The sequence below is a fragment of the Fusarium verticillioides genome, chromosome 3, assembly GCF_000149555.1.
Source record: "Fusarium verticillioides 7600 chromosome 3, whole genome shotgun sequence".
In the NCBI taxonomy this organism is placed as follows: domain Eukaryota; kingdom Fungi; phylum Ascomycota; class Sordariomycetes; order Hypocreales; family Nectriaceae; genus Fusarium; species Fusarium verticillioides.
In genome coordinates, this window is record NC_031677.1 from 1539405 (window position 1) to 1555465 (window position 16061).

At 48.6% G+C, this 16061-nt stretch overlaps 3 protein-coding genes across 8 annotated transcripts; 2 read left to right on the forward strand and 1 right to left on the reverse strand.

Moving 5' to 3' along the window:
- Positions 1-138: 138 nt before the first annotated feature.
- FVEG_07992 (hypothetical protein) lies at positions 139-4368 on the forward strand. Of its 2 annotated transcripts, XM_018896743.1 has the most exons (5): positions 139-1226; positions 1283-1714; positions 1760-2163; positions 2223-2848; positions 2916-4368. In XM_018896743.1, exons 2-5 carry the CDS (start codon positions 1285-1287, stop codon positions 2995-2997), a joined length of 1542 nt encoding a protein of 513 aa, XP_018754259.1. In that variant the 5' UTR covers positions 139-1226; positions 1283-1284; the 3' UTR covers positions 2998-4368. The 2 variants fall into 2 exon arrangements, with proteins under 2 accessions (XP_018754259.1, XP_018754258.1); XM_018896742.1 differs by having other exon boundaries at positions 139-1714.
- Positions 4369-8386: 4018 nt separating this feature from the next.
- On the forward strand, positions 8387-11892 carry FVEG_07993 (hypothetical protein). Of its 4 annotated transcripts, XM_018896747.1 has the most exons (5): positions 8717-9125; positions 9186-9338; positions 9398-10454; positions 10521-10773; positions 10835-11487. In XM_018896747.1, the coding sequence occupies exons 1-5, from the start codon at positions 9054-9056 to the stop codon at positions 10911-10913; spliced, it is 1614 nt and encodes a 537-aa protein (XP_018754263.1). In that variant the 5' UTR covers positions 8717-9053; the 3' UTR covers positions 10914-11487. The 4 variants fall into 4 exon arrangements, with proteins under 4 accessions (XP_018754262.1, XP_018754260.1, XP_018754263.1 ...); XM_018896746.1 differs by having other exon boundaries at positions 8387-9125; positions 9398-10773; positions 10835-11892; XM_018896745.1 differs by having other exon boundaries at positions 10521-11487.
- On the reverse strand, positions 11243-15088 carry FVEG_07994 (hypothetical protein). 2 transcript variants are annotated; one of them, XM_018896748.1, is made up of 7 exons: positions 14896-15088; positions 14672-14814; positions 14442-14609; positions 14212-14382; positions 12756-14151; positions 12404-12707; positions 11243-12351 (listed from the first exon to the last, which is right to left on the reverse strand). In XM_018896748.1, exons 1-7 carry the CDS (start codon positions 14963-14965, stop codon positions 11724-11726), a joined length of 2880 nt encoding a protein of 959 aa, XP_018754264.1. In that variant the 5' UTR covers positions 14966-15088; the 3' UTR covers positions 11243-11723. The 2 variants fall into 2 exon arrangements, with proteins under 2 accessions (XP_018754264.1, XP_018754265.1); XM_018896749.1 differs by having other exon boundaries at positions 14672-15088.
- Positions 15089-16061: the final 973 nt, after the last annotated feature.

Consider the following 16061-nt stretch of genomic DNA (forward strand, 5'->3'; position numbering starts at 1 on the left):
CTCGTCTCGCAAACCTCCACTCATTCCGCCCTCTGATCCATAATTCCCAATGTCTATGCCACTCCATGTCAGCCACTGTGACCGATTGTTCCAGGGGTAGACCAGGGGAGATGTGCTGTACACCTCTGCTTGCTGGCTGTAGGAGAAGCATTCAAGGGTGTTCACGGCTCCTAATTAGTTAGCACCGGCGACAACAGGAGAGCTCTGCCATACCTCAACACATAGCACCATAACTGTGGACGTAGTCACCAAGACCACCATAGTGGTAGCTCTGATGATCTCGTTGATACTCATAAATATTGACATGAGTCGTATCTGGCTTACTCAAGCTACTAATTAATAAGAGACCAAGACGGCGGTTTCCTCCAGCATCCTCACCTCGTCACATGCACACCTACCTACCTTGCTAACTGACCACAGCTGCTAACTAGACCTACCTTACCTATCAAGCGCCACCACCTCCACCTCCCGCTTCCAACCACCATCCATTACATACACTACTAACCTTACATCACAATACCACGACTCTTCACATTCATCCTGCCTTTTGTCATCGTGCTCGCCCTCTCGTTGTTTCGTTATCTTGCCTGAGCACTGCGTTTTCTGGTCGAAGGCCAGTTTTCTACTAATCAAGCTACCCCAGATTCCACCGCGGCAGGAAACCGCGGAGAGGCCGTCCTGGACTCCTCCGACGAGCCATCGCACCCAAATCTCCACGACACCACTTCCAGTGATCCAGACACGCCACACCTTCTCTCGAACTCTTCTAACACTACTGCTTCCGCCCATTCCTCCGCCGTCTCCCCGGCTAACGCAACCGCGCCCCAACCCCATCGACAAAACCGGAATCAGACACAGACTGGCATCGCGAATATAGATTCTTCGGTTGCCAGATTTGAAGGACTTCCGGGTCAAGTACCGGCTCGGACACTCGGACGACGTCAACGCTCCCCGGCTCCTGACCGCCGTTTCGAACCGTCGACTGGCCAATCTTACACGCCAGACGGAAATCTTATCGCTGAGCCTAGAGCAAAGCGACGAAGAGGGAACGTCACCATGGGTGGCAGTGACATTCTTGATCCCCATAATGGTGCTCCTTTGGGAATATCTAATGGATCAAATGAAGTGTTTTCAGGGGTGACAAACGGTAACAAGACTCCCATGAACGGGTCTTCAGCTCGAGATAAGAACACTTCGGTCATTCGAGGCAACGAACAATCTTCAAAGTATTTTGGCCATGATCGCGAGGAGGTAACCCGACTATTGATACAAGCGTTGTCAGACATGGGATATCGAACTGCCGCAGATAATGTGAGCCAAGAGAGTGGGTACGAATTGGAAAGTCCAACTGTAGCCGGCTTCAGATCTGCTGTTCTGACCGGGTCATGGCCCGTGGCAGAAGAGTTGCTTGCTGGCGCTTCGTTGGAGACTGAAGGCCCAGGTAACGGCCTTGTATTGGCACCTGGCGCGGATCCCAACGCCATGAGGTTTTGGTTACGACAGCAGAAGTTTCTGGAGCTTCTGGAGCAGAAGGATACAAGTAAGGCTCTGATAGTACTTCGAAGCGAGTTGACACCGTTATCCCATGACACTGGTAAACTGCATTTCCTATCAGGTCTACTCATGTGTCGTTCGGTCGAGGATCTTATGGCAAAGGCCGAATGGGATGGTGCGAATGGCCAATCTCGAAAGATGTTGCTCTCGGAGTTATCAAGTACGTATTCCGTCGAATTGTATGGTTCCGTGCTGACATGAGAAGAATGCATATCACCGTCGGTCATGCTCCCTGAGAACCGCCTGGCAGTCCTTCTTGAGCAGGTTAAGCAGAGTCAGATCGACACCTGTCTATACCATACTGAAGCGTTATCGCCTTCGCTCTACTCAGACCACTTTTGTGACAGACGCAACTTCCCAACGGAGGTCGCATTGGAGCTTTCGAATATGGGCGATGAGATTTGGCAGGTACAATTCTCCCATGACGGAACCAAGATGGCGGCGTGCGGCAGTAGCCCAGAGGTTATGATATGGGATACACGCACCTTCAAAGTTTTAGAGTCTCTCGACGGCCATGATGGCGGTGTCGGCAACATCGTTTTTAGCCCTGACGATTCCCTGATTCTCTGCTGCTCGAGAGACGGGCACGCAAGATTGTGGACTACGAGAGTGAGCTATCACCAACTCCTTGTTCTCATCCCCGAATGCAGCACTAACAGCGAGCTTAGGACGGGACTTTGATCAGGAAATTTCCTAAATTCGAGGAGCCTGTGAGCGGCTGCGTCTGGGCTCAGGACAGTCGGTCACTAGTTGTTGGAACGCTAGATCCTAATTACAGCCTTCGAACTCTGAACCTGGATACGAGTGAGCAGTACGAGTGGGGGGTAAAGCATAGAGTCCAGGATCTATGTGGATCGCCAGACGGTCGTTGGCTCGTGGCTGTGGATAATCAGCAGACAATCCACGTCTATAACGCTGTTACCCGAGAATTGGAGTTTGATATGGAACTTAAAGCCCGACCGACATCAGTCAACATCAGCCAAGACTCGCGTCATCTTCTTGTCAATAAGTGCGACGGTGAAGCTCAGCTCATTGACCTCTTGACGCGGAACTCGGTCCAGAAGTTTTTCGGTCACACAGGCGGTGACTATCTAATTCGATGTTCGTTTGGTGGAGCCAACGAGAGTTTTGTTCTAAGTGGCAGTGAAGATGGCAACATCGTTATATGGCATAAAAACACGGGTGCGGCAGTCGAGCGCCTACATGGCCATCATCCCCGCTGCAATGCTGTTGCGTGGAATCCTACCGACTCGTATATGCTCGCATCAGCGGGAGACGATGGCCGGATAAAGATGTGAGTGTTCTTAAGAGTGTTACCTTGGCGACCCAACGAGTAAGTCAACAGCTAACACGAATCCCAGCTGGTCCAACAAAACGGTCAGTGGTGAATTAAGGGCTCGTCATAATCAAGCAGGCAACGGCTGGACAGCAGAGGAACGATGAATACGGCATCGCCAAAGACTCCTGACGCATTCTAGTGACTTTTTTTTTATGGCAGGAAGAACACGGTGGGCGTGCTTTGTGTTTGGCTTATAGAGTAGATGGAAGCGAATGTACGGAAGTATAACACCAAGATTACTTACGCCGGCACAGCCATAATTATCATGGGCTGAGAAGAATAGGGGAAATAACCATTGATGCTCGGCGTTAGGTCTAGGTGGTGGCTGATGTGTAAAACGAGATGTCTGAATAATCTGTCAAGTGCCTCACCCTCCTGTATTCATGTAGGCAGACGCATGAGTATGAAATCCCATCTTCACAATCCGTCTCCTGACCGTTTCGACCTTGGTAGACTGGAGCGAGTGCCCTTTGTGTGCCGAAAACTTAACTTCTTGCACTGGACCGGACAGACTGCGAAATCGTTCCTCACAACATATACTCAGCCAAACTAGCAGAAGAAAGTTGTGAGCCGCCGATTGCAAAGCGCGAGCCAGCTATACACACAGGACAGGCGGTAGTATCGGTACAACTATTTGGAGTCATGAAGTTTATAGCATCCTGTAACTTGTGCTCAACCCCGACGTCGCTTGACCCCCAGCAAACCTGGCGATTTGAAACAGCATGGGAGAGAATCAAAGTGTCAACAACATGTGTAGCTCAAAGTGGTTACCTAAGTTGGTAGTCAAGGCGCGGTACATTGACTGCTATCAAGGATGTGATCCGAACGAATTCTTACATTCACAACCAGCCAATAACACAGAACAAAGTTATTAGGCAGACTGATTGCCTTCGTCATTTGCTACCTGGAGTCCCATAGATTCCTCTAGTATTCTAGCTTGCCTATAAAAAGCCTGGCTTCTTCTTTGTATTCAAATGAATCAAGTTGCATCTTATATCTCTTCAAAAGTCAGGATTTGGATTGGCCAGCTAAGCAAGAGGATGACAGACAAGAAACCCGTTCCTGTAATGTCAGAGTGAAAGTAGCCGGATTAAAGCACGGAATTGGCCAAGGTCTCATTCAGCCGATAAATGATAGACAACGCCCAAGAGAAGCAAGAAACTCGGGGGCCTTTATCATGAAGGACAAAAAATGTTTGGCCATCTTTCCTACTCCCCAGGGGACGTCTCGTAAGGCGTATGGGTATTTGAAGAATCTTAAGCTCAAATATAAGAATTGAGTTCACTATCAGCAGTGCCTGCATGAACTGACCTTGCGGTACTGGGACCAGGGCAGATAGATGATTGGGTTGGTGACCAGGTCAAGCACGGGACGGCACGCCATTTGTGCATCGGCAAGATCGATCTTGAATAGAAGCTGTGAGAATCGTAATTTAGTAAATGACAGACTGGGAATACTCAGGGACTCGACACGGCACTGAACCATGGCTGGACTTAATAGCCTATCGACGCGCAACAGCATCTGAGATACTGGGCTACATCAACACAAGTTTGTGGATCTATCTGCATGTAGCTTCGGGTACTTAGATCAATATATGATATCACACAGCACTTATCAGACTTCACACAAGGTCTCTGCAGCTGTGGATAATATACGACGGCTTCAGCTATAGGTTTGTCAAAGTGTTCGGCCTAGCACGATGTTATAGGCCTTACTGGTGGACTTTGAAGGACGTATTAGATATATGTTACCCAAGCACTCATCCCATCTACATCAAGAGACGGACCAAAGAGGCGGCATTTAAAGTGAATAGCAAATCAGAGTAACTTGGATCTCCTATGGAATATATTTCTTCCAAACTGACAGATGAAAGAGTCGAGCCTCTTGCAGGCTTGGGAAAGATCAACTTACCCGAAGTTCTTCTCCAGAATTCAACTCAGAAGACAAGTTAATTATGCCTTAGTAACGAATCCAAATAAATCTCGCAGAGCTGCCGCCATCGATGCATTTTAGACGGTAAAGCTAATCAACAACACTTCACTTGATTCTACAAAGAATAACATACACAGCATATACCAAGTCATACAGTAATCCCGATTTGTGGAACTGATTATTGATTTATCTATTCGGTTCCATCGAGGCTTCTCTTCCTTGTCTTCCTTTGAACCCCTGTCGACGCATGGTGAACCGTGCATTATAGAGCCATGCACGCACTCCGTAGAGACGCTAAGACCCTGACGGCTGTTCCCCCCTGACGTTGAAGCATCCATGGTTCATGGACAACGTGGGCACCAAGACAGATGAAGAGCAAGGCCGAGGTAGAAAGGAAGGGCCGAAGTGGAGGCAGAGTTGATTTTGTTGAGAGGCATCTGTACGTCCTAGGGGAGGAAAGAAAACTTTTAGGACCTTAGTCCTAAATGATAGAAAGACTTGGGTAAACTTACGATAAGTTACGGTCAGCTTAGGATGAGTTTAGGACGAGTTTAGGATACCCTTTGCTGAGTTTATTTTGTCACCTTATATCAAGGTCTGATGTTTTCTTGCCGAGGACATCGTAGCATCTGAATAGGTAAGGTAAGGAAGCTGAGCAAGTATCAATCAAGGATGTTATTTGAGGCGGCAGCCTGTCTTTCAACAGTAAGAAAGGGGTCGTGGGGAGAAATTTTCTCGAAATTGTTTTACGTTCTGAACACTGTCGCTAGGCACCGTATCATCTAACGATGCTGCGATGATATATGGAGGAACTGTCTCCTTCAAGAGGGCGAAGAGAAAAAGCCCAGAGTGATGTCGATGCCACCTTGAGAGACCCCTGGAAATATCCCGACGGGATTTGATGTTTCCATAACCCCCCTGCTTAGTGGACCAGGAACGGCCGCCAGAGGGCTGGGCATTTGGATTTCACTGTACTCTGTAATTGTGTTTACTACTCTGTACTCCATGTCTGTTTGCCTGGTATTGTACTCTGCAACCTGACGCCCAGCCCGAAGGAACAGTCAGCACTATCAAATAGTGAGGGCTACAATATTTCCATGTTAATGACTTTTACTACCTTGTTGATTCCCCAACATTGAAGCTGAGTAGTGGACATGAACACCAGTCTACTGTCGGAAATATTCCGTGCTGAGGATGCTTTGGTTCACCATACTACATCAGTGCTACATGTTACAAATGCCTTGATGTTACCTTGGTTATAAAAGATTTAGAAATCGTGGCGGGATGGGCCGGCGCCGCGTGTAAAATGGGCGACGGACTCTGCTGGTTTGTCCATCAGGTAGACACCATAACAGACTACGGATACGGAGTACAGAGTCCGAGGTCAAACAATAGTTAGGGTAGTCTCTTGAGTATCTTTGATGGCGCCCCTAGAGCCCGTGTTGGTAGCGCGGTGTTAGAGCAACCAGAAGTGCTGACCTTGGCCACGTGCTGGCTCTTTAGGTACCGACGAAGCACTTGAGATCGATCGTGATTGAGCCTGTAGTGTTCTGAAGATCTTCAATTGTGTGCAAAGGACTTTCGATGAGGTTCGAAGCTCTTGATTCTTTCCTTTTACTTCAAAGACCAGAACGTAGCGGCTACAACTAGGCACACTGGTATAAGGCAGGTCTTTGCTTTTTCGATCTTGCGGCATCCCTGTAGATGACATACCGCACTCCGTGCATTACCGTGCGATGAGAAACATCCAGACGATCTAGGCATGGGTTAGTTATGATTAATGGCTCAAGCGTCAGTATGGGCATGGCTACATGGGCACGGAACCCATGAGCGAGGGAGTTTGGTCTTCCATTTTCGGTTTACGACCCTCATCATATCGTTTGTTTCTCAGATATAGTGTGCACAGACATGGTTGCCAATTCTCCTAGGACCGATGAATATCGGGAATATCTGAAAACATGATTGAGCGGCCACGCGGGCCTGGAGTTGACATCCGTCTCCCATGGGGGCTCAGAGGGAATAACCGGCAACCAGACGTCGGAAGGTCAAAATGTAGCTGGGATAATTAAGGGTGTTTGTTGGAGGTGCTGGAACAGAAAGCATCCAGCGGCGACGTCGGCTCATCAAGTCGTCACTTGGTGGCTTGCAAAGGTGAGGTGACCTTCCAGAGGATGGGCAGAATAATGAATGTGGCCGCAATCTTGCCAGAAGCGCTAAGGTATCCTGAGTCGTGCTCCCTGCAGCAAACAGGTTGGTACGATATCTTAGGTGCCTTACCAAGCTTACACCTCATGATGGAAAGGTTTCCTCTGCAACTTCCAGTTCTACCTTACCTTAGTACAATTATCTACCTGAATTTGCTTGCGGATTTTGCCCATCGAGACTCTATTTTCCTACAACTTACTCCCTAAGAACTGAGGGAAAGGAGAATTTGATTGTCCCCACGTCTGAAAATGCCCCTCCTCCAAGTTCCAACCTGGTAAGGAAGTCAGCACAGGGGCACATACCTGGCTACCTGGTAATAATCAGTTGTCAAATTCTCCTGGCGTACAGAGTACTCCGTAGAGGAACATGGTCGATCCACCAGGCTTACCCGAGTCAGTTTCATCTGGGATGAACTGTTTGTTGACCGACTAAACGCCTAGTTTCTCAAAAGTTATCCGTAATTGGGAAATTTCCTGACATAAATGTGTTCAGTTCTTATTTTCTTGCTCCCCGAACATTATTATTGCAAGATCTCAGGTAATACGGTCAGACGACACTTAACTTTTCTTCAAACTTTGTCAGATCTCAATATGATATCTGCGCTCAGTCCTCCCACCACAGACAGAAAAGAGTTAGGACCAGCATTGTGCCTTAAAAGTTTCAGGTAGCTACGTACCTGAGTACCTGGGTGAGTCGGACTTACTTAGTACTATAGGTAGGTAAGTTGCCTAGGCCTTGAGGCAGGTAGGGACCTAGTAGTAATCAAGGTGGTCAAAGATTGTGTCAATCACGTCTTCCTTTCTTCCACCGATGCTGGTGACTTCCATCCAGACAAGACTGTATGGATCTGCCCAGAGTCGGACAAGTTGTGTTCGCTGAACTGTAAGGTAAGGTAGGCACATAGGTAGGTAACGTACCTGGAGAAACCACTCTACCTTAGGTACCGGTGCAGCGGTGCTGAGGCTGTTCCTTCCATTTCTGTTCGAGACTTTTAGTTCATTTCGCCTGACTCCTGGCTGTAACGCATCCTCCTCCGTACCTGCCTTAGCACCAGTCCACCCGCATCGACCCTCGCGCCCCCCCGGTCTTCTCAAAGGTGGATCCTGCCTAGGTACTCTGTACGGAGTACTGTAAAGGTGAACCTCGTGCTAACCATGCGCATGTCTCGTCCACGGGCTGTCCAGGATGGATTAGGTCAAGAAGCTGAGGCCATCCCCATCATGGCCCCCCCTCTTCCCGCTACCATCCCATCTCCAACAGGGGCTGGTGGAGGTCGGTTAAGAGAAATCCAATCCGATGGAGGAAAGAGGACCTCATCAGACGGCCAGCCAACGAGCTGAACTAACCAATGTTTGTCTCTCTATCTTAGTAGTAGGTACAGTAGGTAGCAGGTTAGGTGGGTAGTAAGCCGCCAACGAAATCCCCTTTTTCTTCTTCTTCTTCTTCTTCAAACAGCCATCCCTTTTAGGCTTCCTCTTGTATCCCCATTCGACTTTCTGAGCAGGGCAAGACGAGACACGGGACGGTTGTTACCTTCCTTTTTACCTACTAACCTCCTTTACTGTTTGCATCTAAGCCTACGACTAACTTAATTTTGTCCTGAGTACCTCTTAGTAGGGGACCTTAATTGGCTACTCCGATCTGCCCGTCCCGTTTCCGAGCAGCTGCCGAACCTTCCATTATCCGGCCTCTGTCCGGTTGCCACAAACATCATTGGATCTTTCGACTCTTCTAATTTTCTTCTCTGCATTCCAACTCAACGGGTTTTCAGTCTCGTCTTTCTGCGCTCAACTTGTTTTCGATTAGCCATATTTCTGAGTTCTGTTTCTGGGAGCTTGTTTGTTTTCTGCTAGTCTTGGCTTGTCGGGATACTCTATCCCTCTGTTGGCTTCCGTTGATGATTCAGTTCTCATGATGCGATTGTGATCCCACTTGCTGGCTTCTTTTGGCATCGATCAATCCATCCGACTTGGCATCGTTTCCATGGTCTGCGTTGCGCATATTCTTATTGTGCTCACTCGCCATGGATAACTTGGAAGGGATGCTCCTGGTCCCTCCGGATCGAGGCCAGATACTTGGAAGAGCTGTTTGGAAGGTTAGTTTCTTTTATCGCGCTACTCTATTTGTCACCCGAACTCACAATCATCTGAAAAAGCTGCGATATGTTGTCGTTGGTAGACGTAACATCAGAGGTGGCCCTAGTCAGTCACAGTTTATCCCCAACGGTCGCAACAACAGTCTTGGGGGCAGTAGATCTTTCCCCAAACTACCAATAGAAGAATCCTGCATACTCATCTATAAACACAAGGTATGAAGCCCCTGAGTATCTTGCCCGATGTCTTCCTGCTGACCCTATTGCAATTTCAGGACGACAATGAGCCAATCCAGCAATGGCCAGTGAACTCTATCACCGATTGCCAGGTCCAGCAGATCAATCATCGCAAACAGGGTCCCGTTCTTCCTACTCTCGTCATCTCCGTTGCCGACAAAGAAAAGAAGCGACGTTCGAGCCGGGCTGCCGGTCTCATATCATCGAGCAAAGAAGCTAGTGCAACGACCCTGTGGTTTCGCACGCCTCCAGACGATCATCATGTCAGTTTACATGAGTGGGCACGCAACATTCTTGCTCGAAAATCTCCGATGAGTCCAGAGAGCCCAATGTCACCCCAGTTCTCCAATCCCTTTGCCTCGATGTCCCGCGATGCCTCCGATTATTTCTCCCGGCCGACTAGTGGTAACAAATCTGGCCGCTCTGATCCACGGAGTCTCCAACATAAGAGCTCTATCAACACCCAATCAACAACTACTACAAACACCACCACCAGAGAGCGGCCCCTCACATTCAGTTCCGAATCTCCAAGTTTACGATCAAAACGCAGTGATGTCTCGTCTCCTTCAAGCAACAACTATCCAATTCAGCAGATGAATTTCCCGATTCCTGGGCAGCACTACACTACGGTCCTTCCAACTGATTTGCCATCCCCAGTCAACACCACTGGAGATTATCAGGGGGAATTCATCGAGGGGTGGACCTCTGCGCAAGGAAGATCATCCACAATGAGCTCGCCAACCCGCGGTCGCGGCAGTATTGGCTCTCAGCCGCCACATCCATCTATCGCTGCGATAGAGTCAAGCTCTCCACCTGGGCCACGTGAGACCATCTTGGACAGAGCGTTTCAGATGCGATGCATTCCTGGCTCAGAGCGAGAGGTGCCTGGCGAGGAGAAGTTGAGCTCGCTAGCTCGATTTGATGCATTGATGCGAGAAGCTGACGACAAAATGAAACAGAGGGCAGAGGCCGAACGAGCCCAACAATTAGCAATGCGCAGTGCTTTCGAAGCCTCTGACAGTTCTAGCCAGGATGATGATAGCGATTCGGACGATTTAGATGAGGATGCGTATGGAGGGGTCCCTGATCGACGAGGTCCGGCCTTGATACCTTCGACAACACAGAGGGCATTGCAGTTCATTGCTGATCGTCGTGACCCAGCACCGTTATCGCCATCCAGCCGTTCTTCAGTATCGAGGACTCCGATAATACCCCAGCCACCTCCTATACGACCGCACACTGCACATGCTAAAACGAGGCCGAACCCCACACAGAGGACCAACAGCACCCCTCAAATGATTGCCAACATGGCCAGGCTGGAATTGACTGCACCCCCAAGCATGGTGTCTGATGATTCCTCATTGAGATCGAACGGAGACAAGCGTCTCTCTACTTCAAGCACCGCTACTAAAAGGTTGAGTTTCACCGAATTTACCAAAAGACTATCGAGCACCAGTAGCTTACTGTTCGTCCAGACGAACGCTAGTGGGAGGAGTTCCCGGAGAAGCAGCGAGGTCGACCTCCAGCCCTCGCCCCTACCATGTGGGACACTAAATCCAGAAAGAATTGTAGTGCCCATGCGAGACCGAGATCGAGACCAAAACTCTGGTGATGTCACCGCCAGATGTGGATGGCGCAACAGTGTTGGCGTTGTCAGCAGAGATGGCACCTTCTTCTGAAAATGCCACTTCCAGGAAACAACAAGACCGTATACTGAGACGATCCCACAATACTGGATCCCATGACTGAAGTTCTTGGCGATTCTGGAGCGATATCTAGTTCTGAATTTTGCTGTTATGCAATTGCACATGATAAGGATATGGGCAGTTTTTGGTGCAGCATAGCTGCTTGTATGATTTTGATACCAAACGATGGCATCGTCACGACTCTTATGACGGAGATAAGGGGCTATTGGGTACGTGGCCCCAGGCGTTAACTGTTAACGGATGACTTTCTGTCTCCACAAGCATTGCTCGGTGTCTTTGGATTCTGATGGACATTGGCATCATACCAGGGTCATTCAACGGCCAAAGCATCAGCCATCTAATACATTTTTGAAACTACTTTTGACGTGATAGCATTGTGATAAATATAAAATCACTGGCAAATGGTTCTCAGGGGCTGGAGCTCAGAATTCGTCCTCACTTGATGTGGGTTCTTCGCAGTCTATTCCTATAGCTGGCTTGGGTGCTCAACTGTCATGCTTTTGTCTCGCGTGTCACCCATCAATTGTATTCGCGATCCCCCCTTCGGGTCCGGGTATTCTTCTGAAAGCTCTTTCAATATCATTCAACATCCACAAAAGGATGTCTTTAGCCCCCTTTTCATCTTCCACATGTATCGTATCACATCGCTCTAGTCTGTCTATTGAATATACTTGGCGATAGCTTCTTGCTCCTCAGGGCTCAATCGCTCACTGACGAAGCGCTCAATTGCGCCGCCATGTCGCTGATTGGCGCTAGCCATGTACTCCTTTACCCATTTGGTGACGTCGAGAATCTCGGGGAAATCATCCTTAGCCAATCCTCTGCAGGTGTTGAGTGCAGTAAAAGACATGCCGAAGCCAATGTCATCAACATCTGCTTCCGCAACGACCTCATCGCCAGCGCCAGCAGCGACAGTAGGGGGGTTAACAAGTAGTGAAAGAAGCTTGCGACAACTGTTGGCCCAGCCCTTCGCGAACTGTTGAGCAAACGCTGACGAGTCACACAGAGTCTTGGTAAGAGAGACAACAGCAACCTTTCGATCAACTGGGCGTGCAATTTTGTCTGTTTCACCAAGGACAAAAGTAGGGTAGACCTTGGTGAAAACGCCGTCTTCTACTGAGTTTGACTGCTGGATGAAGTAGTCGGCTCCATAGCCAGCCTCAAGACGAGCAGATACAAGATGGTAGAAGCGGACAAAGCGGAGTTTTAGAGACTCGGCAGGGGTTCCTTGAAGCTTCGTGTACACTAGCCTGAGAATTGTACCAAAGTAATCATTCAGGACAGCTCTATAACCAAAAATTAGATCTCAATACAAGCATGTGAAGATGAAAGACTTACGGCTCAAAGCTCTTCACGATGGAATCCAAGATGTCAAAGGCAAGTACCTCAGACTTTTTGCCACTGAGCAGCTTCTGGAAGATTCCAAGAACGGGCGCAATTTGTCCCTCAGCCTGAATAGCCTTGGATGCCCGAGGAATGACAGCCGATAAGAGACGTGTGCACGCGGGAACGTTTCCTCGAGTCTCCCACAGTGTGGGATTTAGGAGAGGAACTAACAGGGCCTTGTAATTCTCCGAGATGGTCTCGGAGGGGCTAGATTCGAGAAGCTGCGCAAGAATCTGGAAGACATATTGCATGAATTCTGATGAGATGTTAGCAATGTTCACAAACTTGGAACTGCGTGACCTACCCGTGACATCCTCGACCAAGATTTGATGGAAGGGTCCCCACAGCTTCTCGTTGAAAAGAGCAGCATTGCTAGGGGCACAGTATCGGACAAGAGCACCAATAGCCTCGAAATGGTAATAATAGAAGCGGGGGTTGCTGGGGTTTTGCTTCATCACATTGGTGATGAGAATGAGATGGGTCAACACATTGTCCAGTAGAGGGATAGCTCCGTCTTTGATAACGATCAAAATTCTCATAACACAACGCATTAAAAACTCATTCTCCTGTAGCTTGGCGGGGCTTGATTCCTTTTCAATGAGCTTGAACAGATGGCCGAGAAGATCCTTGGCGAAGGGCTCAATGTCTGCACGGGGAAACATGGGGTTGCCCAAATCGTCGGTGAGAAACAACACCCTCTCCACTGCGATAGCAGCATAAGAGTAAACGACGTAGTTGTCTGAGTTCAGGTTTTGAATCAGTGGGCCCAGAGCCACCTTCCACTGCTCTTTGGACAGCTGACTTCGGAAAGTGTACAGGTACTTAATGGCGTCGACCTTTGAGATCGGTTCAATACCTTGTGTGCTAATAAGATCTTGGGCAATGTGTTGCTCAAAAAATTCAACGACGTTGACAAGGGGGTTAACAGTCTTTACACCTTGAGCAGCAGTTACCGCACCCTTGGCAGCGATAGACAGGAAGAGATAGATAGCAGTATCCTTGGACTTCCAATCACTGCTTCCTTGAGACAAGTAGTGAGTAATATATTTGGACACCACCGTTGTCACAGGCGCTTCAAATCGTTCTTGAAGCTTTCGAAGAAAGTCGGTAGCAGATCGACGACGGGAGTCTGTATCAGACCCCTCCAGATCCCTGCGAATGAATTCAATAGGCTCGTCCTCAAAGAGCTCGATATCCGATTCGCGGAGCGCCACGTTCGGTAGAATAACCTTCTCGACAATCTGTGTCAAAACATCCTCGCTATTGAAGATTCCTGAATGTTGTGCAGACGACGCAATAGCGGTCAGGAAATGCAGGGCTTTGCTGACAATGAGGTCGTATTTGGTCTCGGGGCCTGTTGAAGACAAAAGGTTCCACGCTTTCTCAATGAAGGGCTGACAGTACTTGGAGAAATCCTCATCGTATTTGACGGTGAAGAGTTCAAGGATCTCGCAAATATCAGCCTTGACGGTATCAACTATGCTCGTCTCGGTGTCGTCATCAGTCTCCAGCAGGGGGTTGGAGTAGGTAAGGTACTTGTGAAGAAGTTCAGAGATGCTGCCGAGATTCTCCTCAAAGATAGGAGGTAGATCATGACAAGACATGTCATGGAGAATTTTGATTTGAAGGTCCAAGGCCTCGAACCAGCCATGCAGCACTTCCTTCTTGTCGTTGTTCTCGGCAATCTTCTTATCGGTTGTCTAATGCGCCAGAAACCATGAGCACGAAGCAGACAAGAGTATTCACTCGCCATGACTTACCACGAGAAGCTGAACGAAAGCTTGTCCAAAGGTCTCAATCACATGATTGATCTCCATATAAAGTTCGTCTGTTCGAAAGAGAGGTCGCCATCTAGCAAAGATAGAATGTGCAACCTCGAGAACACCGACATTGACCTTGGGGTCAGTAGCGGAAAACCGGCTGACGAGTTCCTGCACCAAAAACCGTCAGTACATTATACAGTAACTGGCCATCAATATCGCGAGCTCACCTGGGTGAGGGTATCCCATCGTCGCCAGAAGTCAGAGTCTGCAATAACGCTGATAGCGTCACCAAGCTGGGCCTGGATATTGGGGGGGGATGAGATCATGAGGCCAATGAGGCGCTCCTTGATGACTTGAACTTCATCTTGAGGTAGCTTATAGTTGCCTTCCTCGTCCTACACGAAGTTCGCGATTTAGTATTCTGGGTAGGTTCGGTCGAGAAAAAGGCAAGACGGACCACATAGTTTGTTCGAATAAAATTCTTGAAGGCCAATGCAGCAGCGAGTCGAGTCTTCGGCGGTAGGGTGCCGGAGTTGACAATGTTGAGAAGGCTGAGAGAGTACTGAGGTTTGGTAGCCTCTTGCTTGAGGGCAGTCTCAGCTGTTGGTGATGATTGTTGATTAGTTTCCAATCAAACCCGCGGGGCAACGAAGTAGTGGGACAGGGCAACGGATCAAGTACCTTTACGATGCTCTGTGGGATCGAGAGTTGCGTCAAGAAGTTGAGCGATCTGGCCAATATCGGCAGCCATGATGAGGATGTATTAATAGGGGGACTCTTAAGAGGGAAGCGTAAAGGACGAAGAGAAGAAAGAAATGAGCGGTGGTGATGCGGAAGGACAAGTTTGGAGGTAGGTAGTAACAAGAGCTGAGAGGTTGCAAGTTCAGGTTGACAAGCAAATCAAAGCTCGGGCGGCTCTAATTTTTTCTGGGTCTCCATTGGCGAGATGCTATTGGCAGTAAATGGCTTCGAAGCCTTCAGCGGCCAGCTAGCCCAGGCAGTCGAGCTGCAGTTAATGGGCTTTGAAGCTAGTCACGCTAAGAAGAGCTCCAGGTCAATACTCAAGGTACAAGGGCCAAAGGGCTTCTGCTTTTGTCTTAGATGACAAAAATACTAATGTAAGCCTAGTACAGATCTGGGAAATCTCAGTCTCATCGTTTTTGTCGCCTCGCTTTGCAGTCAAGGAGTTTCTTTCTGAGGACTACCTCGTAGCTAGGTACTGCGTATAATAGTAACCAAATTGACCGTACTATGCCTACCATGTATTAGCAGTAATACAGCTCATCGTGGACCCAGAGACTTGTAAAAAATAAGTATTAAGGAATCCAATGACTGAGAACATAGGTTGTGGGGGCTATGGTTCGCATTACTCTACACTAGTGTGGCCTGGTAATAGAACTAGAAGCTAGGTAAGTACTGACCCTTCGTTGCATCCGTGAAAAACAACTCTGGTTCTGTCCTAAAACGATAGAAAGACAGTATATCTCATTGACTATTCGCTCGACTCAATGACGAAATTAAGCCACGAGATCAGCGTCATGATCTGTCACCCAACTCGGCGACGGAACCCACACTAATACAACCGTAGCAAAGAATACTGCAGGTACGTTGTAACTAATAAGGAACAAAATATCATTGTCTACAGACTCAGGGTCCCTTCACAGTTCCAGATTGGCGCGATTGGCATGCGGTACCTTACCGCCTACAGCTTGGTGGCATGGCGTACATAGTAGACCCTGAGCTGTTCGTGTGCTTCAGGAAACAACCCATTCAATTGTCACCAGGGGGGCCATCTGCTAAGCTTAGTAAGGGGATGCTGCGTTTCCATTAGCTACCCGGTACCTTGG

Excerpts from the sequence above, each read along its gene's own strand:
- FVEG_07992 (XM_018896742.1), top strand. The coding sequence starts at position 1,057 with ATGGGTGGCAGTGACATTCTTGATCCCCATAATGGTGCTCCTTTGGGA. Across the intron at positions 1,715-1,759 it reads GTTGCTCTCGGAGTTATCAA|AATGCATATCACCGTCGGTC; the intron begins GTACGTATTCCG and ends TGACATGAGAAG. Across the intron at positions 2,164-2,222 it reads CAAGATTGTGGACTACGAGA|GACGGGACTTTGATCAGGAA; the intron begins GTGAGCTATCAC and ends CAGCGAGCTTAG.
- FVEG_07993 (XM_018896744.1), top strand. The coding sequence starts at position 9,054 with ATGGATAACTTGGAAGGGATGCTCCTGGTCCCTCCGGATCGAGGCCAG. Across the intron at positions 9,126-9,185 it reads TTGGAAGAGCTGTTTGGAAG|CTGCGATATGTTGTCGTTGG; the intron begins GTTAGTTTCTTT and ends CATCTGAAAAAG. Across the intron at positions 9,339-9,397 it reads TACTCATCTATAAACACAAG|GACGACAATGAGCCAATCCA; the intron begins GTATGAAGCCCC and ends TTGCAATTTCAG.
- FVEG_07994 (XM_018896748.1), bottom strand. The coding sequence starts at position 14,965 with ATGGCTGCCGATATTGGCCAGATCGCTCAACTTCTTGACGCAACTCTC. Across the intron at positions 14,383-14,441 it reads GATGGGATACCCTCACCCAG|GAACTCGTCAGCCGGTTTTC; the intron begins GTGAGCTCGCGA and ends TTTTTGGTGCAG. Across the intron at positions 14,152-14,211 it reads CTTTCGTTCAGCTTCTCGTG|ACAACCGATAAGAAGATTGC; the intron begins GTAAGTCATGGC and ends CTGGCGCATTAG.